This window comes from Bufo bufo, chromosome 3, assembly GCF_905171765.1.
Source record: "Bufo bufo chromosome 3, aBufBuf1.1, whole genome shotgun sequence".
Taxonomy (NCBI): Eukaryota; Metazoa; Chordata; class Amphibia; order Anura; family Bufonidae; genus Bufo; species Bufo bufo.
In genome coordinates, this window is record NC_053391.1 from 457,272,398 (window position 1) to 457,297,041 (window position 24,644).

General features: G+C 46.2%; 1 protein-coding gene across 2 annotated transcripts in view; it reads right to left on the reverse strand.

The window, feature by feature from the left end:
- PPP2R3B (protein phosphatase 2 regulatory subunit B''beta) overlaps positions 1-24,644 on the reverse strand; it is a 93,210-nt gene that overhangs the window by 17,314 nt on the left and 51,252 nt on the right. For both annotated transcript variants that reach the window (XM_040425170.1, XM_040425171.1), the window contains one exon: positions 522-707. In XM_040425170.1, the coding sequence (XP_040281104.1) occupies positions 522-707 (186 nt within the window). The remainder of the gene's footprint in view (positions 1-521; positions 708-24,644) is intronic.

Below are 24,644 nucleotides of genomic sequence, written 5' to 3' on the forward strand. Positions count from 1 at the left end.
CATAACTGACCCGAACAGAGCGGACCAGACTATCGACTATAATGGAGCCTGTTCAGGATCCTGTTTTTGCATTTTGGGGTGACAGGTCATCCTGAAGCTTTATTGTAATGCTAGAATTGTCAGTGTAACTGCATCCACAAGACGGCCACCCAAAACAGCCAAAGGAAAGCGGAATCACATCACTGGCGGTATTAAGGCTAGGGCTACACCGAGACATGTGCTGCACAACTTCTTGTCGCAGAAAACTCCCGCAAAATATTTACAATGATAGTCAATGGTGTCGCACGGTGACCTGCTGCGACTGCGACACAACAATCGCAAAAAATCCATCCAAGTTGGATTTTTGTGCGATTGCAACATTGCAGCTTGTCGCAGTGCGACATCATAGACTATCACAACACATCACAATGTAGTTGTACCACTTTTGTCGCCGTGTAGCCCTAGCCTAAATCATTCACCCATGAACAACACGTGCTCCTACAGGTAAGAGACTGCCAATCACGGAACAGTAATTGGAATACCTTAGCTATTTTGTCCATGTCTTCAAGGCTAGTTCGCTCGTTTGGAAGAGTAGAAAAAGCCTTCTCAATCTTTGAAATAATACTATCCACATTAGTATTGGCTTTGGGACACCCTTTAGGAAAATAGAATTTTGGAATGTGCTGGCTTATGGTAGGAGTCCTTGGTTCTTCCCTCTTTGGCTGTACCTAATAAAGAAATATATATATATCAGAGCCAGAAATTGAATTGCTTTGGCCTAAAATAATATTTTAGTCATTTATATCACTGTCATTTTGTGCTGACAATTAACAATAGACATTAGCACAATCATAAAAAATAAAAACCTTACTCCTACGGACCTCAAGGCTAGGCACACGCTTAAAGGTGTCACCTCACAAAAAAGATTGGGAGGCGTCATTTTGTATTTCAAGGAGTTAATGCACATCACATTTTTGCCACAAATCAAAGCAAAAAAATAAATAAAATAAAAATACAATGAAACCAAGATGTGCACAAATGCCTAAAACACAAGTGTGCGCAATGTTCTTTATTATCTGTTAGAACTGGCGGGCTCATGAGACCATATGTCCACAGGTCCTCAAGCCAGCGAACTGAGGTGCAAAGGTACACAGAGCTGGAGAGTGGGAGCTGCCATGTAAGGCTTCTTTCATTTTTTTTTTTTTCCATTAATTGTATCTGGTTTTATTCCTTAGAAAAACTGATGTATTAAACGGATTCTATATAAAAAAAAACAAAAAAAAACCAACAACATATACATGTCATATGTTTTGTCTAGTTTGTGTCCCTGTCTATTTTATTAAAGGGGTTCTGCACTTTGTTTAAACTGATGATCTATCCTCTGGATACATCATTAGCATCTGATCAGCGGGGATCCGACACCCAGGACCCCCGCCGATCAGCTGTTTGAGAAGCGCAGCGGCCTTCTCACTGTTTACCGCCGGAGCAGTGACGTCACGACTAGTATCAACTGGCCTGGGCGGGGCTAAGCTCTGTTCACTTGAATGGAGCTTAGCTCCGCCCACGCTAGTTGATACTAGTCGTGACGTCAGTGGGCCGACGGTAAACAGTGAGAAGGCCGCGCCGCTGCTGGAGCGCCTCTGCCTTCTCAAACAGCTGATCGGCGGGTGTCCCGGGTGCTGATGACCAGTTAAAACAAAGTGCAGAACCCCTTTAAAATGATGGAAAAGAAGAGATTACATTTTTTCCATCCGTTTAACACAGGGATGCACAACCATTTTTGGCTTGGTTTTGCATTGTCACATCGCTCTATTTCAAGGGGCCGCAAATAAAAAGAAAAAAAATATTTAAAAAAATTGATCGGCACTCATCTGCCTATTACACAAGCCAGTGCAAAGCGACTGGGGAGCAGTGATCACTGCCACAGTCATTTAGATTACGCAGGAGATGTGCTGCAGATAAATGTACATCTTTCATCCTGATAAAATATGCAAATCAGCCGACAAATGAGCGATTCCTTGTTTATCGACTGATCAGCTGCACGATTATACCGGCCAGATATAAGATATGAGCGCTCCTATGAACACTTGTTCCAAGTAATTGTCCCAAATATTGTGCTACAGCAAGGCCCCTGAAACCGAAGAGTTATACTTACCTGCCCCCGCTGTTTACACCTTGCAGTGCATGGACATGGTCATACACCACTCCAGCCAATGACTGGCTTAGGCGGTGATGTGGCCACAAGCAGCACGTCACTTGTGAAGCCAGTCATGGACCCAAGGGGTCATAAAAAGAGTGTTGCAGGACAGTGTACACTCTTATTTAGCACTTTACTTTTTAGTGTATTTTTTTTTAATTTTTAAATTTATTTTTGTGCCACATAATTTTATTTCTTTTATTTATATTTTATTATATTTACTTGTTTTTCAAATGTTTTTAAAATAATTTTGTAACTTTTTTTATATATACATTTTGACCACATAATTTGTCACCAAGAGGTCACTGAAACCTTTGGGAGACAATAAGTGATTTTTTTTTTTACCATTTCCACTGCAACTGGAGCATCCAAGGGAGCCCCAGTTACAGGTAAACCAGCCTGCTGAGGGGGGAGGGGGGGGCTTTGTACCAGGGCAGAGCTGATCAAGGTCTACTAACCCTGCAGCTCTGCGGTCCTCTGCCCCCGAGACACCCAGTGATCCACCCAGTGAGACACCCAGAGCGCTCATAGAGGAGAAGGCAGAAGCGCTGATAAAGTGCTTCTGTCTTCTCCTTGGCTTCCCCGCTTTCACTAATAGCCGGGGACCCTCTCAGCTCCTGTTACAGGTTTTGCTCCTGCACTGTGATCCATCCGCTGTGCGGCACTTTGGGCAGAAACACAGCTGATTGCAGGATCAGCTGCGTTTCTGCCGGGCAGGACGGGGGCCGCAAACTATGGCTCTGGGGGCAGCATGCGGCCTGTGGGGCGCAGGTTGTGCACCCCTGGTTTAACAGATACTTTTGCACAAAGTAAGGCCTCATGCACACGACCACGACTGAAAACCACAGGTCCACAAAAACATGGACTCTGGCCTTGCACACTCCGCAAGATGCAGCAAAAGACAGGACATGTTCCATCTTTTGCGGTGCGGAGGCATGGACCCAGAAGCCTAAGAAAGGCACCCATTAAATTATTCAAAACTGATTTTTTTTACAAACGTTGTTAACCTTTTAGATATTCCACAAGAATTGAAGGAAAAATGGAGGTGAAATTTCACAATTTCACTTTTTTTTTGCACATTTTAAAACAAATTTTTCCAATACCTAAGCAAGGGTTAACAAAAACAATATTTAATACACTGATCCTGCAATTTACAGAAACACCCCATATGTGGTCGTAAACTGTTGAGTGGGCACACGGCATAGCTCAGAAGGGAAGTCGCGCCAAATGGTTTTTGGAAGGCAAATTTTGCTGGAATGGTTTTCGGGAGCCATGTCACATTTGAAAGGACCCTGAGGTACCCCTACAGTGGAAACCCCCAAAAAGTGATACCATTTTGGAAACCACATCCTTCACAGAATTTTTTGAGGTGTGGAGTTAGTGCTTTGACCCCACGGCGTTTCACAGAATGTACCTTTGGCTGTGAAAATGTAAAAATAAATTTCTTCCAATAAAATTTTATTTCACCCAGTAACTGGGGTAACAGGAGAAAAAGGATCCCACTATTTGCTGCCCATTTCCTCCTGAATACGGTAATACCTCAAATGTGATTGTAAACTGCTGTTTGGGCACACGGCTGGGATCAGAAGAGAAATCTCAGCACGAGAGGATTTATACAGCACTGGCTGACAACTGCAGAGGCTCTGAGGTTACATAAGAAACTAGGGATCGACCGATATTGATTTTTTAGGGCCGATACCGATAATTTGTCAACTTTCAGGCCGATAGCCGATAATTTATACCGATATTCTGGGTATTTTTATTTTTGAGGAAAAAAAAAAATTCCTACACAAATCTGCTGAAAATTAATGTTTATTGTTAACGTGTATTATTATTATTTTTTTTTTGTAAATCTTTTTCATTTATACTTAATATTTTTGTGTTTTTTTTTGTTTTTTTACTAACTTTTAGCCCCCTTAGGGACTAGAACCCTTGTCCCATTCACCCTGATAGATCTCTATCAGAGTGAATAGGATCTCGCACTCTCCCTGCTGCCCTGTGCACACAGCAGCATGGAGCTGACTATGGCAGCCAGGGCTTCAATAGCGTCCTGGCTGCCATGGTAACCGATCGGAGCCCCAGGCTTACACTGCTGGGGCTCCGATCGGAGGAGCAGGGGAGAGGGGATCCTGTGGCCACTGCCACCAATGATTAGAACTGGGGGGGGGGGGGGGGGGGGGGGGGGCGCACTGCGCCACCAATGTTTTTACTATTGGGATGGGGGTGGGGGGCGCACTGCGCCACCAATGACTAATACTAGGGGGCTTGAGGGGGGGGGGGGGGCGCACTGCGCCCCCAATGTTTTTACTATTGGGGTGGGGGGCGCACTGCACTGCTTGAGGGGGGGGGGGCGCACTGCGCCACCAATGAAGATACCTCTCTTTCACATACAGGAGGCGGGAGCTGGCTGCAGAATCACATGGCCGGCTCCCGACCTCTATGAGCGGTAGCTGCGATCCGCGGCACCTAAGAGGTTAACTACCGCGGACCGCAGCTGCCGTTCATAGAGGCCGGGAGCCGGCTATGTGATTCTGCAGCCAGCTCCCGCCTCCTGTATTTGAATTAATGAAAGACTCATCTTCATTGGTGGCGCAGCGGCCACAGCCCCTCCCCTCCTCTTGTCTTCCGTCCTGTCATTGGAGGCAGCGGCAGCAGCATCACAGGGGGAGGAGACACTGCTTCCTTCTCCCCTGTGCTGCGGAGGGAACACAGAACGCGCTGAGAGCAGCGCGATCTGTGTTCCCCATACGTTATCAGTATATCGGCAAAATAGATGCCGATACCGATAACGTTCAAAATCCTCAATATCGGCCGATAATATCGGCCAAACCGATAATCGGTCGATCCCTATAAGAAACCCCTAAAAAGTGACCCCATTTTAGAAACAACAACCCTCACATACAGTAATTTACCCCACAGGTAAAAATTAATTAAAAAAAATATTTACATAAGATAGGTCAAACTGAAAATTGCTATTTTTTCCACAGATGCACCAGTTAATTTCAGTTCCCAATATGTTGTGCCCATTGTGTGCCAGCATGAAAAGCAAGCCCTTATTATTCTGCTGTGTTTTCTGGTTTTAGAAACATCCTACATTTGGCCCTAATCTTTTGCCTGAATATACAACACGGCCCAGGAGTAAAAGAGCACCATGCGGCTTTGACTGTAGAGGCTCTGGGGTGAAAAAAATAAATGGAACACCTGAGAAGTGACCCCATTTTGGAAACTCCACCCCTTAATGTATTATGGGGTAGAACGAGCATTTTGACGCCAAGGGTATTTCGCAGAAATTATTGCGCAGTGGACTGAGCAAAATGAAAACTGCAATTTTTCCACAGATATAGCATTTTAGTGCCCAATATGCTGTGCACAGCTTGTGCCATCTGAGACACACCGTGCCCTTTAAATTGTTAGGCGGGTTCTACTGGGTAAAGAAATGTGGGTGTAAATTGCCGTTTGGGTGCGCTGCAGGGTTCAGAAGGGAAAGACCACCTTTTGGCTTTTGCACAGATTTTGATGAATAGGTTTACGGGCGCTATGTCTCTATTGAAGAGGCTCTGGGGTACCTGTACAGCCATTTTCTGACATCCATACTTTTTTTTTTATAGTTCTCTTGACAGATGTGGGAGGTCTATTTTTTTGCGGGATGAGTTGCCATCATTGGTTCAATTTTGTTCAACTCTTTATCTCACTTTTTGGGAAGCGGGATAAAGAAAAGGCAATTCGGTCACTGCTTTTTAGGTTCCGCTATTGCAGAGTACACCGCGCAGGAAAAATGACGCTCTCTATCCTGCTGGTCAGTACGATTACAGAGATACCAATTTTATATAGCTTTTTATTTAACACTTTACCACTTTTACATAAAGCATTTTTGGAAAAAAAACTTTAAAAAAATCATGCTTTTGTGTTGCCATTTCCTGAAAGCCATATTTCTACGTTTCAGGCGATTGTCTTGTGAGGGGGCTCTTTTCTTTGCAGGATGATGTGACGGTTTCATTGGTACTGTTTTGGGGCACATACGATTTTTGATTGTTGGATAGTATGCTTTTTGTGAAGCAAGGTAAAAAAAATAAAAAGATAAATAAAAAGGGCTGTGACGGCATAGTTTTATTATTTTTTTTAAGGCGTTCACCTGACAGGGTAGATCATGATATTTTTATGTCCGTCATTATGGAAGCAACTATACCCAATGGGCCAGATGTATCATTACTCTGACAGCTCACTCCACTTTCACATATGGCTAAAGTCCGTTTTAGCCAAGTCAGATTTATGATCGGCCCTTTAAGACTGTAATAAATGTGGTTTGACGGTAGGAGTTTATCCGTCAGTTAGCAGCTTTAGAAAAGTCGCACATCTTTACGAAAAAGTTGCACGTTTTTATGAAAAAGTCGCATGTTCTATAAAAGTCTCATAAGATAAGCATGGTCCTCACTGGAGTGAAATTGCAATTTTTTAAATAGTCCCAATAGTAAATCTGTCTAGAGATTCATTTACATAAGAAAACACGCCCACTTTCAGAACTGGCGAGCATAGTGCAGAGCAGAAAAAAGTCGCAAATTTGTGCGCAGTTTTAGCGTTTGGATCTTTTTTTGGGACTTTTTCACTCCCTTATTCTGACCTGAGCTCATGATAAATCTGGCCCAATGTCTTTTTTCACACTACTAAATGGCTTGAGGAGAGAAAGGGGCACTTTTTTTTTTTACTTGAAAGTTATTATTTTTGTGAAACACTTTTTTACTCTTTAATTTTGTCCTACTATGGGATTTCATTTTCTAGAAGTCTGATCCCTTTTCAAACACATGCTGTATTGTACTACATTGGATCTGTCAGTTTCACACTAAGGGCTCATGCACATGAACGTATTTTGTTTCCGTGTCTGTTTTTCTTGCGGCCTGTATGCGGAACCATTTACTTCAATGGAGCCATAAATGACTGTGTGCATTCCATTTCCGTATGTCCTTATGTCCGTTCTGCAAAAAAATAGAACATGTCCTATTATTGTCCGCATTATGGACAAGGATAGGACTGTTCTATTAGGGGCCAGCTGTTCCGTTACGCAAAATACGGAATGCACACGGAGGTAATCTGTATTTTTTGCACCTATGAGACCCAGCCTTGGGTCAGATGTAATATCTCAACTGACCACAGCATATGAAGGGTTAAGGCCTCTTTCGCACAAACGAGTTTTCCATGTGAGTGTGATGCATGAAGTGAACTCATAGCACCTGCACTGAATCCTGAACCATTCCTTTCACTAATCCGTTCCGCATTGCGTGAGAATCACAGCATGTTTTGGTGTGTTTTGCGGTCCGCAAATTGCGGATCCACAAAACACGAATGGCGTCCGTGTGCGTTCCGCAATTTGCGGAACGGCATGAACAGCCTTTAATATAAAATGACTATACTTGTCCGCAAAGTGCAGACAAGAATAGGACAGGTTATATTTTTTTTGCGGGGCCACGGAACGGAGCAACGGATGCAGACAGCACACGGAGTGCTGTCCGCATCTTTTTCGGCCCCACTGAAGTGAATAGGTCCGCACCCGAGCCGCGGACCAAAACAACGGTTACGTGCATGAGGCTCTATTCTGCATTTTTTGACGCAGCTCTGGCCCCATAGAGGTGAATGGGGCTTCAGTGAAAAACGCATTGCATCCGGATCAGTTTTTCACTGATGGTTGCTAGATATTTGAAAACCTTGTTTTTTTTTCACGCACGTGAAAAACGCATCAAAACCATTCTCCATACAGCATGAAAAAGTATGGGCTCCAGAGAGGAAAACAGTCATCACCGAAGTCTCGCGAGATTTCAGTGAATAAATTCAGCCAATTTTTAAACTTTAAAATAATTTTAAAACATGGATCCGAAGTCAGCTTCAGTACCGGCTGGTATCTCGGTACCGTAGCCAACTTCGGATCCATGTTTTAAAAGAGTTTTCAAGTTGAAAAAAAATCCCACAAGACTTTGGTGATAACGAATTTGCCTCGCCAGAGCCAATACATTTGAATGCTCTACTGAGACAAACCTCCGTACAGCGTTCAAACAAAGATTTGAACAAATCAACTTCGGATCAAGGATCTGAAGCTCGATTCGCTCAACACTAATGCGATCATTTATCAAACTGGTGTAAAGTAGAACTGGCTTAGTTGCCTGTAGCAACCAATCAGATTCCACCTCTCATTTTTGATAGCTCCTTTGGAAAATAAAAGGTGGAATCTGATCGGTTGCTCTGGGCAACTAAGCCAGTTCTACTTTACACCAGTTTGATAAATGACCCTATTAATTCTTATTTTTTAAAACCCTTTCTGGGCGAGAAAGAAAAATAATTCCACCATTGTTTTTCTATTCATTTTCACATTTTTTTTATTTTTGTGCCATTCGCTCTGCGGAATACATAAACTTTTATTCTACCGTACAAGTACGGCAATACCAAATTTATATATTTTACTACTTTTGCACAATTAAAACCTTTTGTAAAAGCAAAAATATTAATGACAGTAAGGCAGATTTACTAACTAACATTTAGACAATGTAACTTAGAGCAGACAATAACTGTGCCAAATGTATTACAGCGGCTGATGCTGGCACCTCCCTAAGGCCTCTTTCACACTTGCGTTGTCCGGATCCGGCGTGTACTCCACTTGCCGGAATTACACGCCGGATCCGGAAAAACGCAAGTGTACTGAAAGCATTTGAAGACGGAACCGTCTTCCAAATGCGTTCAGTGTTACTATGGCACCCAGGACGCTATTAAAGTCCTGGTTGCCATAGTAGGAGCGGGGAGCGGGGGAGCGGTATACTTACAGTCCGTGCGGCTCCCGGGGCGCTCCAGAATGACGTCAGAGCGCCCCATGCGCATGGATGACGTGATCCATGCGATCACATGATCCATGCGCTTGGGGCGCCCTGACGTCACTCTGGAGCGCCCGGGGAGCCGCACGGACGGTAAGTATACTGCTCCCCCGCTCCCCTCTACACTTTACCATGGCTGCCAGGACTTTAGCGTCCCGGCAGCCATGGTAACCACTCTGAAAAAGCTAAATGTCGGCTCCGGCAATGCGCCGAAACGACGTTTAGCTTAAGGCCGGATCCGGATCAATGCCTTTCAATGGGCATTAATACCGGATCCGGCCTTGCGGCAAGTGTTCCGGATTTTTGGCCGGAGCAAAAAGCGCAGCATGCTGCAGTATTTTCTCCGGCCAAAAAACGTTCCGTTCCGGAACTGAAGACATCCTGATGCATCCTGAACGGATTTCTCTCCATTCAGAATGCATTAGGATAATCCTGATCAGGATTCTTCCGGCATAGAGCCCCGACGACGGAACTCTATGCCGGAAGACAAGAACGCAAGTGTGAAAGAGCCCTTAGACTGTCTAGTCTAACTTTAAATGACCTCTCTGTTGGCCTAGTGTACGCCAAGAAAAAAAAAAAGGCATTTTGGCATTTATTGCCACATTTTTAAGCCACGCTCTTTTGTTGGACGAGAAAGTGCAACGCAAGGTATGCATACCAGTTTTATGGTGCAAATTGCTTCAGAACTCTGGGACATTTTTGCGGTCAGTTACTTTGCATCAACTGCGGCATCTAAACAGCTAAACCTCTGGGGCCAAGTTAACTCCAATCTTGGCCACTGCAGTGGGAGCCCATGTATTAGAACCCACTCCTGCTGCAGATGGCGCAGGCACTGCTCCTCTGCCATCCCAACTGTACACCCATTTATACAAACGCACAAAATAAAGGGGCATGCAGTGCTACCCATTTACAGTAAGGGGCTGAATGAGCGCTGACTGGGGGCTGTTTCTGCGGTATAGATTTTTATGCCTGCGATCGATCAACAAACTGGCATCTGCTCGCTAGTGCACAGCTCAAAGAAGCTTCTCGGCTGCGGTAATGAATATACTGCGTATTTTAAAATTAGAACCATTATTCAGTGCAGTGTATGTCTGCAGCACGTGAACATAGAATACAGGCCCCCAGTCACATGCATTGTCAGGCGAATGTTACAATGATATCAGAATCTGCAGCTAAATCCTGACTGGCAGCAAACAATGAAACGCCACATCACACTTCTGTCCTGTGTTTAACATGACGTATACCTACATGGCATCTGTTTGCGGTGCCCATACAGAGGACCGCAAACAGCCGTCTGTACACCACATCATGGATGCAGACCCATGCACACGGAGTGCTTCCGTGAGTTTTCGGTCCGTGCCTCTGCACCACAAAAAAGTAGCACGTGCACTACTTTTTTGCAGTGCAGACTGTCAGATGCAGATCCCATTCAAGTGAATGGGTTCTGCATCCACATATGGCGGCCCTACGGTCGGTGCCCTACATTGCGGACCGCAATTTCCAGTTCACAGCACGGGCCTGGTCGGCACACTTTCATGTGCATGAGCCCTTAGGCCTCTCTCACACAAACAATATGGATTCTGTCAGGGTGCGTTCAGTGAAACTCGCACCATTTCACAAGCAAGTTCAGTCAGTTTTGTCTGCAATTGCGTTCAGTGTTTAAGTTTTTTCCACGCGGGTGCAATCACTTTTGATGCAATTTTTTACACGCGTGAAAAAAAAAAACCTGAAGACTTACAAACACCCCTTAGCAACCATCAGTGAAAAACACATTGCATCCGGAATAGGCCTCATGTACACAACAGTTGTTGTGTTCCGTTCCGCAAAATGGGGTTCCGTTGTTCCGTGATCCGTTTTTGCTTCCATGTGTCTTCCTTTATTTTTGGAGGACCACCAGACATGAAGAAAAGTAAAAAGATGTCCAAGTCAAGTTTGCCATGCAAATGATAGGAAAAAAATGGACGCGGACGACAATCTTGTGTGCCTCCGCGTTTTTTTCACGGTCACATTGACTTGAATGGGTCCGCGAACCGTTTTCCGTGAAAAAAAATAGGACAGGTTATATTTTTTTGACGGACTGAAACCACGGATCACGGACGCGGATGACAAAGGGTGCATTAGCCGAGTTGTCAATGGGTCCGCAGAAAATCACGAAAAACGGAACGGACACGGAATAAAACAACGGTCGTGTGCATGAGGCCTTACAATGCGTTTTTTCACTGAAGCCCCATTCACTTCTATGGACTCTACAGGATGAAAGAGCATACCGCATCACGGATATGGACTCATTCACTTGAGTGCGGAACAGAACAGAAGCACGGAAGCACTACGGAGTGTATCTATTCTGACTCCAGCTTAATTTTTGCATCTTTCTAAGGCCTCTTGCACACAACCGTATGTGTTTTGCGGTCCGCAAAAAAATAAATAAAAATAAAACGGATGGCATCCGTATGCCACCTGTTTTTTTTTGGGCGGATCCATTGTAACAATGCCTAAAACGGACAAGAATAGGACATGTTCTATTTTATTTTTTGCAGGGCTACGGAACGGTCATACTGATGCGGACAGCACACTATGTGCTGTGCGCATTTTTTGCGGACCCATTGAAATGATCCGCATTTAAAATGGAGCTACTAAGACATAGCAGTGAACATCAATCCTCCAATCCATGCCTTGGACATCCCACGTGAATACTTGTAACAAATACAACCGCCTCCTACTGTTTTCAATTGGAGACCCTATTTTATGGCTGGGACAAGAAAAGGACAGCCTTTCTCTACGTGGTCAGCCATAAACTACAACCGCAGGAATGGGATTGCAGCCGCCAATGGGAGGCGCTCTCCTCAAGCCAGTTTTTGGTGTGGAATCTGTGCCAAATTCTGCTGAACCTCTGAACAGCAAACGGGTTAACCAATACTATAAAAAAGTCCCCCATATGCCAAGCCCCTCACAGTAAATACACTTACCTGGTTCCACACACTGCTGCTTCTCCCTGTGCGCGGATAAAAACATCCGGTGTAGGGGGGAGCAGCCAATGGCAGGGGGGACAGGGACGAGCCTTCCTAGCGTCACCCGCAATGCTAGGGCGGCTCGCCTCCGTCACTGCCTGCCATTGGCTGCTTCTTTCCCCCCCACACTGGATGTTTTCATCCGCGCACAGGGAGAAGCAGGAGCAGCGGTGCGGGGAACTGGGCAAGTATATTCACTGTGAGGGGCCCGGCCTATGGGGGACATTTTTATAGTATTGTATAACCCCTTTAAGGTCCTGCGGCTACAGGTTGCCACTGTGTAGACCTAGCCTTATATACATCAGTCTTCCCTATAGATGGCTAATACTACTTCTTTACAACAGTACAGAAAGTAATTTTTTATTATTATAGGTGGTTATAATTGTCCAGCTAGGATTTGGAGGGTACTAGCTCTCCTTTGGGAGAGAGCGCCTTCATCAGGGTGAGGAGACTTATAGGCCATACTTGCTCCTCTGGAATTCTGGGAAGAAGGGATGCAAATGAGCTCCTAACAAGCTCTGCCTCTGATGCCACGAGATGTATGGTTGCTATTAGGGGTGCACCGAAATGAAAATTCTGGTCCGAAACCGAAACTGAAACTTCAGGATGCCCTTGACCGAAAACCGAAACTGCCTTTTTGCCCAAATACTTTTAAAATACTTTTTTTTTTATAATTATTTTTCATGAATGAAATTCATCTGTGGGTGGCGCTGTTATGGAGGGGGGGATATGTGCACTGTTATGGGCATAACAGTGCACAGATCCCTTTCCCCATAACAGTGCACAGATCCCTTTCCCCATAACAGTGCACAGATCCCCCCTCCCCATAGCAGTGCACAGATCCCCCCCTCCCCATAGAAGTGCCATAGACAGATTTCCCCCTCCCCATAGCAGTGCCATAGACCGATCCCCCTACCCATAACAGCCCCGGCCCTGCTGCTCACAGCAGACTAATCACTCACTGCATCTTTATTTTACCTTACAATCGTGACGCTCCAGTAACAACTCTGCAGGCAGAGCGGAGGGCGGCGTAACGTCACTTACTCACGTGACGCACCTGCTCCGCCCACTTTATGAATGAAGGAGGCGGAGCAGGCGCGTCACGTGAGTAAGTGACGTTACGCCGCACTCCGCTCTGCCTGCAGAGTTGTTACTGGAGCGTCACGATTGTAAGGTAAAATAAAGATGCAGTGACTTAAAAGTAAACCGCCCGCCCGGCGCGGGTGACAAATCCCACAAATCCCAAACCCCATATTTTCTGCCGATATGTACCAATATCGGCCGAAATGGATTAGGCCCATTTTCGGCCGCCGGAATTTCGGTGCACCCCTAGTTGCTATCCTACAAGTCAATGTTTGACCCTTTAAACAGGCCTTGAGACATGACTTGGATAATAAATAAGCCAGCATCTCATCTGCAGACAGCTGTTTTGGGGCGATTGCCCCGAACAGTGCAGAGCAAAGAGTACTGGCTTAACTATGTGAGAGGCCTAGTTAAGGATTTGGGAGGGGTACGATCTCTCCTTTGGGAGAGAGCGCCTTAATTGTCCAGCTATGTACAATCCAAATTAATGTCATCACTACAAGAAGCCCACCAGTCCAGAGGTAATTCAACCAGGGATTAGCAGCTCCCAGAATAGTCAAGCAAGTGTGTATGCTGGGAGTTGTAGTTTCGAAATTAGAGTGCTGAAGGTTGCTGACCGCTATTCTACACAAACCAGAGTGGTCCGAGCTTTGCTACTGTGTGCTCAAGATGCAAAACTACACTAGATAACATGACTGTCCAATCTACAAGGCCTAAAGCAGTCTTCCGGCCCGCCTACCAATCATGCTTTGAGAATATCCACAGAATGAATAAAGCTACATGCACACGGCCGTTGCTCTGGTCCGCATCCGAGCTGCAGTTTTTCACTCCGTGTGCTGTCCGCATCCGTGGCTCCGTTCCGTGGACCTAAAAAAAAAAAAAAAAAATATAACGTGTCCTATTCTTGTCCGCGCTTTGTGGACAAAAATAGGCAGTTATATTAAAGGCTGTCCGACGCCATCCGTGTTTTGCGAATCCGCAATTTGCGGACCGCAAAACACACAACGGTCGTGTGCATATAGCCTAACTGTGGTAAAACCTGAAGTACTGACACCAATTAGATCACCTGCTCAGTACTTAGGAAATAAGAAAAGAAATGTCCCTGTAAATAACTCCATTACAGATGCAGAAGCAACTGAAGCCATGACCAAAGACGTGAAAGCAAAATTCCATACGTTGCAGAAAAACAGCTTGAAGGAAAGACGGGACAAAATGTTTGTCCCACACAGAGGCTGCCTGTATACGGGTAATGGAAGCGCCAAAAACCTGGACCACATAGACACTTGGCAGCATGCGCCAGAATAATCACAATTCCTAAGTACTATCAGGTGTAAAACACCTGCGCTGCAGACAAAAATACAGATCATTTAAAGAGAGTCTGTCACCTCCATATGGCCATGTACAGCGCACTTATACATAAATCTAATGGTACCTTTGTTATTTTCTTTTGCAAATGAGCACTCGCAAGTGCCCAGGGGCGGTGTTCACTGTGTTGGAACTCAGGCTGCCCTGCCTTTTTTCATTGTTTACCGTGCCAGCCTCTGCCCGCCCTCCTAGTCCCTTGCATCATCCTTCACTCCGGCCGAGATCCCGCTCCTGTGCGCTGCCTGGCAGGGCCGGCAAACGCCACATTGCCGCTGGTTTCGCGCTGGTCGCCGGCGCAGTAGTTGAAGCGATGCCGTTCCAACAATGGGCATCGCAGTGTGCATGCCCCGGCCCAGCAGTGCGCAGGCGCGGGATCTCGGCCGGACCGAAGGATGACGCAAGGGAATAGGAGGGTGGACATAGGCAGAGGCGGGAAACAATGAAAAAAGGCAGGGCAGCCTGGGCTCCAACACCGTGAACGCCACCCCTGGGCACTTGCGAGTGCTCATTTACATATGAATAGAGATGAGCGAACCCGAACTGTATAGTTCGGGTTCGTACCGAATTTTGGGGTGTTCGTGACACGGACCCGAACATTTTCGTAAAAATCCGGGTTTGGCGCTTTCTTGGCGCTTTTTGAAAGGCTGCAAAGCAGCCAATCAACAAGCATCATACTACTTGCCCCAAGAGGACATCACAGCCATGACTGCTATTAGCATGGCTGTGATTGGCCAGTGCAGCATGTGACCCAGCCTCTATTTAAGCTGGAGTCACGTAGCGCCGCACGTCACTCTGCTCTGATCAGTGTAGGGATAGGATGCAGCTGCTGCTGTTAGGGCGAGATTAGGCAGTGATTTACTTACTGAAGTGATCGATGTAGAGCTGTGTATCATACAACCTCTGCAATTCAATTGCTCACTGTTTTAAGGCTGCCCAGAGCGTTTTTCAGTCACTTTTTTCTGGTGAGATCGGCGGCCATTTTGTGTCTTGTGGTGCGCCAGCACAAGCTGCCACCAAGTCCATTTTTAACCATCAATAGTGTTTGTTTTTTTTGCTATATCCTACATCAGGGGCTTGGCTGTGCTTGCTATTTTATTGAGGGGTAAAATATAATTGCCAAAATAGCAGTACCCTAAATCTGGTGTTTCAGCTGTGGCTAGCCAATTGTAATACTGTCTGCCAAAGCACAGTTTTTGTTCTGGGTTGAATACAATTCCCAACTTAGCAATTCCCTAAATCAGTGGTTTCTGCTGTGCCTGTATTAGTGTAATACGGTACCCAAGTAGATAGCTAGATAGTGTTAGGTGCCTGTAAAAAAGGCCTGAATTTGAATTCAATACATTGGGCCCAAATTTTTTTTTCTTATTGTGGTAAACGGTAACAATGAGGAAAACATCTAGTAAGGGACGCGGACATGGTCGTGGTGGTGTTAGTGTTAGTGGACCCTCTGGTGCTGGGAGAGGACGTGGCCGTTCTGCCACAGCCACACGTCCTAGTGAACCAACTACCTCAGGTCCCAGTAGCCGCCAGAATTTACAGCGATATTTGGTGGGGCCCAATGCCGTTCTAAGGATGGTAAGGCCTGAGCAGGTACAGGCATTAGTCAATTGGGTGGCCGACAGTGGATCCAGCACGTTCACATTATCTCCCACCCAGTCTTCTGCAGAAAGCGCACAGATGGCGCCTGAAAACCAAGCCCATCAGTCTGTCACATCACCCCCATGCATATCAGGGAAACTGTCTGAGCCTCAAGTTATGCAGCAGTCTCTTATGCTGTTTGAAGACTCTGCTGGCAGGGTTTCCCAAGGGCATCCACCTAGCCCTTCCCCAGCAGTGGAAGACATAGAATGCACTGACGCACAACCACTTATTTTTCCTGATGATGAGGACATGGGAATACCACCTCAGCACGTCTCTGATGATGAAACACAGGTGCCAACTGCTGCGTCTTTCTGCAGTGTGCAGACTGAACAGGAGGTCAGGGAGGAAGACTGGGTGGAAGACGATGCAGGGGACGATGAGGTCCTAGACCCCACATGGAATGAAGGTCATGCCACTGACTTTCAGAGTTCGGAGGAAGAGGCAGTGGTGAGACCGAGCCAACAGCGTAGCAAAAGAGGGAGCAGTGGGCAAAAGCAGAACACCCGCCGCCAAGAGAGTCCATCTACTACTGGCCACTGCCATCTGGGACCGAGCACCCCAAAGGCAGCTTCAAGGAGTTCCCTGGTGTGGCAGTTCTTCAAACAATGTGCTGACGACAAGACCCGAGTGGTTTGCACGCTGTGCCATCAGAGCCTGAAGCGAGGCATTAACGTTCTGAACCTCAGCACAACCTGCATGACCAGGCACCTGCATGCAAAGCATGAACTGCAGTGGAGTAAACACCTTAAAAACAAGGAACTCACTCAGGCTCCCCCTGCTACCTCTTCTGCTGCTGCCGCCGCCGCCGCCTCGGCCTCTTCCTCCGCCTCTGGAGGAACGTTGGCACCTGCCGCCCAGCAAACAGAGGATGTACCACCAACACCTCCGTCACCAAGCATCTCAACCATGTCACACGGCAGCGTTCAGCTCTCCATCTCACAAACATTTGAGAGAAAGCATAAATTCCCACCTAGCCACCCTCGATCACTGGCCCTGAATGCCAGCATTTCTAAACTACTGGCCTATGAAATGCTGTCATTCAGGCTGGTGGACACAGACAGCTTCAAACAGCTCATGTCGCTTGCTGTCCCACAGTATGTTGTTCCCAGCCGCCACTACTTCTCCAAGAGAGCCGTGCCTTCCCTGCACAACCAAGTATCCGATAAAATCAAGTGTGCACTGCGCAACGCCATTTGTGGCAAGGTCCACCTAACCACAGATACGTGGACCAGTAAGCACGGCCAGGGACGCTATATCTCCCTAACTGCACACTGGGTAAATGTAGTGGCGGCTGGGCCCCAGGCGGAGAGCTGTTTGGCGCACATCCTTCCGCCGCCAAGGATCGCAGGGCAACATTCTTTGCCTCCTGTTGCCTCCTCCTACTCGGCTTCCTCCTCCTCTTCTTCCACCTACTCATCCAGTCAGCCACACACCTTCACCACCAACTTCAGCACAGCCCAGGGTAAACATCAGCAGGCCATTCTGAAACTCATATGTTTGGGGGACAGGCCCCACACCGCACAGGAGTTGTGGCGGGGTATAGAACAACAGACCGACGAGTGGTTGCTGCCGGTGAGCCTCAAACCCGGCCTGGTGGTGTGCGATAATGAGCGAAATCTCGTTGCCGCTCTGGGACTAGCCGGTTTGACGCACATCCCTTGCCTGGCGCATGTGCTGAATTTGGTGGTGCAGAAGTTCATTCACAACTACCCCGACATGTCAGAGCTGCTGCATAAAGTGCGGTCCGTCTGTGCGCGCTTCCGGCGTTCACATCCTGCCGCTGCTCGCCTGTCTGCGCTACAGCGTAACTTCGGCCTTCCCGCTCACCGCCTCATATGCGACGTGCCCACCAGGTGGAACTCCACCTCGCACATGCTGGACAGACTGTGCGAGCAGCAGAAGGCCATAGTGGAGTTTCAGCTGCAGCACGCACGGGTCAGTCGCACTGTGGAACAGCACCACTTCACCACCAATGACTGGGCCTCCATGCGAGATCTGTGTGCCCTGTTGCGCTGTTTCGAGTACTCCACCAACATGGCCAGTGGCGATGACGCCGTTATCAGCGTTACAATGCCACTTCTATGTCTCCTTGAGAAAACACTTAGGGCGATGATGGAAGAGGAGGTGGCCCAGGAGGAGGAGGAGGAGGAGGAGGAAGAGGGGTCATTTTTAGCACTTTCAGGCCAGTCTCTTCGAAGTGACTCAGAGGGAGGTTTTTTGCAATAGCAGAGGCCAGGTACAAATGTGGCCAGCCAGGGCCCACTACTGGAGGACGAGGAGGAGGTGGAGGAAGCATGTTCACAGCGGGGTGGCACCCAACGCAGCTCGGGCCCATCACTGGTGCGTGGCTGGGGGGGAAACGCAGGACGATGACGATACGCCTCCCACAGAGGACAGCTTGTCCTTACCTCTGGGCAGCCTGGCACACATGAGCGACTACATGCTGCAGTGCCTGCGCAACGACAGCAGAGTTGCCCACATTTTAATGTGTGCGGACTACTGGGTTGCCACCCTGCTGGATCCCCGGTACAAAGACAATGTGCCCACCTTACTTCCTGCACTGGAGCGTGATCGGAAGATGCGCGAGTACAAGCGCACATTGGTAGACACGCTACTGAGAGCATTCCCAAATGTCACAGGGGAACAAGTGGAAGCCCAAGGCGAAGGCAGAGGAGGAGCAAGAGGTCGCCAACGCAGCTGTGTCACGGCCAGCTCCTCTGAGGGCAGGGTTAGCATGGCAGAGATGTGGAAAAGTTTTGTCACCACGCCACAGCTAACTGCACCACCACCTGATACGGAACGTGTTAGCAGGAGGCAGCATTTCACTAACATGGTGGAACAGTACCTGTGCACACCCCTCCACGTACTGACTGATGGTTCGGCCACATTCAACTTCTGGGTCTCCAAATTGTCCACGTGGCCAGAGCTAGCCTTTTATGCCTTGGAGGTGCTGGCCTGCCCGGCGGCCAGTGTTTTGTCTGAACGTGTATTCAGCACGGCAGGGGGCGTCATTACAGACAAACGCAGCCGCCTGTCTACAGCCAATGTGGACAAGCTGACGTTCATAAAAATGAACCAGGCATGGATCCCACAGGACCTTTCCATCCCTTGTGCAGATTAGACATTAACTACCTCCCCTTAACAATATATTATTCTACTCCAGGGCACTTCCTCATTCAATCCTATTTTTATTTTCATTTTACCATTATATTGCGGGGCAACCCAAAGTTGAATGAACCTCTCCTCTGTCTGGGTGCCGGGGCCTAAAAATATCTGACAGTGGCCTGTTCCAGTGTTGGGTGACGTGAAGCCAGATTCTCTGCTATGACATGAAGACTGATTCTCTGCTATGGGACCTCTCTCCTCTGCCTGGGCCTAAATATGTGACAATGGACTGTTCCAGTGGTGGGTGACGTGAAGCCTGATTCTCTGCTATTACATGAAGACTGATTCTCTGCTGACGAAGCCTGATTCTCTGCCATGAGACCTCTCTCCAATTGATATTGGTTAATTTTAATTTCTTTTATTTTTATTCATTTCCCTATCCACATTTGTTTGCAGGGGATTTACCTACATTTTGCTGCCTTTTGCAGCCCTCTAGCCCTTTCTTGGGCTATTTTATAGCCTTTTTAGTGCCAAAAAGTTTGGGTCCCCATTGACTTCAATGGGGTTCGGGGCGAAGTTCGGGTCGAGTTTGGATCCCGAACATTTCCGGGAAGTTCGGCCGAACTTCTCGAACCCAAACATCCAGGTGTTCGCTCAACTCTACATATGAATTAAACTTAGTTTATCCAGTTTCTGTAAGTGTAAAGAAAAAGACAAGCACCATTACATTCATGTATAGGTGTGCTATAGGGCAATGTAAGCACTGTATATGGACATACGGAGGCGACAGACTCCCTTTTAGAACAGCAGTACGCCAAATAATAAATCAAATCCTAAATGCATGCACTAGAAAAAGGTCAGCTTATTAAATGTGCCCCAAAAAGGCCGAGAGAGGGAAAAGAAAATGGACAGATTTTACTAATCCTATATAAACCGACAGGCTGCCTAGACCTGCACCAGATTTATCACAGGGGCTCAGGCTGGAGGATACATCTGGTGCAGGGACAGACACTGTGTCTGCGGGCCCGTTCACTTGGACAGGTCCGCAATCTGCAAGATGCAGTCCGCAAAAATTATTATATTGCAGACCCACAATATGGCACGGGCTGCATGCGTTCGTGTGCATGAGCCCTTACGCTGAGAGAGAATTGACCACCAATTTCCTCCAGAATCCTCAGGACAGGTCATCAGTATCAGATGAGTAGGGGTCCGACACTTAGCACACCCACCAATCAGCCTCATGGAGAGGAGGCAGCTCGCAGCTTACCAAGCATGGCATCATCCACTGCATAGCAGCTCGGGCCCATTCACTTAAAGGAAGCACTGTGGTCTCTTCAAACAGCTGATCAGTGGCCGACAGGTATTAGACCCCCGCTGATCTGATATTGATGACCTATTTGAGGATAGGCCCTCAATACTTAACACCTGGAAAACCCCTTTAAGAATTCACAATCACACAAAACTGGCAAACTTTAAAGCCCTTACCCTCATGCACATGGCAGAGGAAGCTGCATGGCGTCACAAGTCCCAGCACAGAAACACCACCTCATGCTTCGATGATTTATGAGGGAGATATTCATCGTACCTCATCTAAGGGAAAATTCATAGGGGTTCTGACAGAATAAAGCCAAGTTCACACTTCAGTTATTCAGTCAGTGATTTCCATCAGTTAGGGCTCATGCACACGACCGTATGCATTTTGCTGTCCGCACAAAATACGGATGACCTCTGTGTGCATTCCGTATTTTGCGGAACGGAACAGCTGGCCCCTAATAGAACAGTACTATCCTTAACCATAATGCAGACAATAATAGGACATTATTTTGCGGAACGGACATATGGAAACAGATTGCACACAGTAACTTCCGTTTTTTTTTTTTTGCAGACCGTACACGGAAAGAGAATACGTCTATGTGCACGAGTCCTTATTGTGAGCCAATACCATGTGCAGGTCAAAAGCACAGAACAGGTGCAAATCTTTCCCTTATAGCTCATCTCTGTGTAGGATTCACTACTGGTTTTGGCTCACAATAAGGCCTCATGCACACAGCTGTTGTTGACCCGCAAACAGTGGGTCCGCAATATACGGGCACCGGACATTTGTGTACCGTATCGCGGATGTGGACCCATTCGCTTGAATGGGCCCGCAATCCAGAAGGTGCGGAACGGAGGCACAGATCCTCATGCAGTACTATTTAGCGGTGCGGATCACAGACAACATTCAAGTGAAAGGGTCCTGCGCCTGCATACAGTCGGTGCCCGTGCATGGCGGAGTGCAGCACTGGCACCGGCCAACATTGGCTGTGTGGATAAGGCCTAACTGACCAAATAACTTAAAGGGAACCTGTCACCGGGATTTTGGGTATAGAGCTGAGCATATGGGTTGCTAGATGGCCACTAGCACATTTGCAATACCCAGTCCCCATAGCTCTGTGTGCTTTTATTGTGTAAAAAAACGATTTGATACATATGCAAATTACCCTGAGATGAGTCCAGCGTGAAGGAGCCCAGCACTGCCCCGCATCCTCAGAATCTCCTCCTTGCTCCCCGTCAGAAAGCTAGAGCGCTGTAATCTCGCATTCATTTCAAATGAGTTTCCACCAATCCTCCATTTTAATATATAACCTGGCCTAGTTCAGGAAATTGCTTAGGGCCAAGCATTTTCATTCTGCCTAGTACTCGTCATAGTAAAACTAGTTACATGCAAAAACAACCCTAATAAGAGGTAGAGGGCTGTACCTCGGGGCTTTGATGCCCTGTTACTTGATTCACCGCCACTTCCTCCACGGTTTACAGGGCACTGTTGTCTGCCAGCCTTACTTTGTGATATATTGCCTCCAGTAACTGAATATAGACTGCCATAAACAGCCTGTACTTTGCAGAGACACTGCTTGTTTGTTCAACTGTTGGAATTGAGACCGTGTGTCACACTTGACAACTGCTTACATGACCATTATGTCACAGAACGCCGTCAGCTGCCTCAATTCTGTAGTCTCCTCAAGACCATAGGAAATAACAACCAGGCTAGCAAAGCCACATCATATCCATCGGCTCAATCTAACAGTGAATACCTCATCTCTTCTCTGTGGTGGTTTAGGATGCCATCACACGTTTTTAGTGGCGTTTTCTGCACTCGAGTTTTTTTGTTTTGTTTTTTTGCAGTAAAACTGCCAACTCCAGTTGGTAGCTGAAGATCTATGGGAAATGTGAAAGGCAGGACACACAAGAGTTTTTTTTTTTGCCGGACCCCTGCTGTATCCACCGGCATCGCTGTAACCCTTCTATGCCGCGGTCAGCACTGACCTAGACATAGAAGGGGTTTGCTGCGGGTGAGGGAGCCCATCGGGTCCCCGCGCTGCTGTGGTGGGGACCCAATGGGTGACAAGACAGCCCGATGCTGTGCAAAGGCTTTCCAATGACTTGCACGGCATCGGGACCTGCCTTCTATGGGGGCCGAGGAGATCCAGCCTCAGGCTGTGTCTCCTAGGCAACCTGTTAGCGTATTACACAGAGTAATGCACTAACAAGCAATACATTACAATACAGATGTATTGTAATGCACTGCAGAGGGGATCAGACCCTCAAAAGTTGAAGTCCCAGAGTGGGACAAAGTAAAAAAAAAATATATATTATAAAAAAAGTTTCAAGAAAAAAAACAAAAAAACAAACACACACACACACACTTCCCCAGATTTCATAATAAGAAATTGAAAAAAAAAAACAAACACACATTAGGTATCGCCGCGTCTAACGACAGCTCTATAAATATATCACATGATCCATCCCATCCGATAAGTCATAAAATAAAAATTGTCAAAAAAAGGGCATTTTTGTCACCTTACATCACAAAAAGTGCAACACTAAGCAATCAAAAAGGCGTATGTCGAACAAAATTGTACCAATAAAAAAAAAAGTCCCCTCATCCCGCAGAAAATGAGACCCTACATAAGAAAATCGCTAAAAAATAAAAATAAACTTTAGCTCTCAGAACATGGACACTAAAACATCATTTTTTTGGTTTCAAAAATGCTATTATTGTATAAAACTTAAATAAAGTATACATATTAGGTATTGCCACGTCCGTAACGATCTGCTCTATAAAAATATCACATGACCTAACCCCTCAGGTGAATGCTGTAAAAATAAATAAAAGCTGTGCCAAAATTAACAATTTTTTGGTCACCTTTCCCCATAAAGTGTAATAAATGAATGATAAAAAAAAAAATCATATGTACCCAAAAATGGTACCAATAAAACTGTCACCTTATCCCCTAGTTTACAAAATGGGGTCACTTTTTGTGAGTTTCTACTGTAAGGGTGCATCAGGGGGGAGCTTCAAATGGGACATGGAATCTAAAAACCAGTCCAGCAAAATCTGCCTTCCAAAAACCATACAGCGCTCCTTTTCTTCTGTGCCCTGCCGTGTGCCCTTACATCAGTTTACGACCACATGTGGGGTGTTCATGTAAACCGCAGAATCATAGTAATAAATATTGAGTTTTGTTGGGCTGTTAACCCTTGATGTGTTAAAGAAAACAAAAAATTGATTAAAATGGAAAATCTGCTAAAAAAAGTGAAATTTTGAAATGTAATCTCCATTTTCCTTGAATTCTTGTCGAACACCTAAAGGGTTAACAAAGTTTGTAAAATCAGTTTTGAGTAACTTGAGGGGTGTAGTTTCTACAATGGGGTCATTTATGGGGGGTTTCTACTATGTAAGCCCCACAAAGTGACTTCAGACCCGAAATGGTCCTAAAAAGTGGGTTTTGGAAATTTTCTTAAACATTTTAAGAATTGCTTCTAAACTTCTAAGCCTTTTAACTTCCTAAAAAAATAAAATGACATTTACAAAATGATGGCAACACAAAGTAGACATATCGGGAATGTCAAGTAATGAATATTTTATGAGGTATCACTTTCGGTTTTAAAAGCAGAGAAAATCGAAAATTTTGAAAATTGCGAATTTTTCAAAATTTTGGTAAATTTGGGATTTTTTCATAAATAAAAGTGAAATATATTGACTCAAATTTACTCGTGACTTATCACGAAGTACAATGTGTCACAAGAAAATCTCAGAATGGCTTGGATAAATAAAAGTGTTCCAAAGCTATTACCACATTAAGTGACATGTCAGATTTGCAAAAAAAAAAAATGACCTGGGCAGAAGGGTGAAAACTGGCCCGGGGTAGAAGGGGTTAAAAATGCAACATGCTGTAGCTTTTTATGGTTTTAAAGGCGTTTTGTCAGCATCTCTATAGGGTAAAAACACCATGAAGAAACCACTAGTGGTTAGACACTGGCAAAGATTTACTAATCCTGTAGATGGCATAACTTATATCTGGTGCCGGGCTAGGCAGCCAGTTTATCACAGAGGCGCAAGCTTGAGGACACATCTGGTGCAGGGACAGACACTTT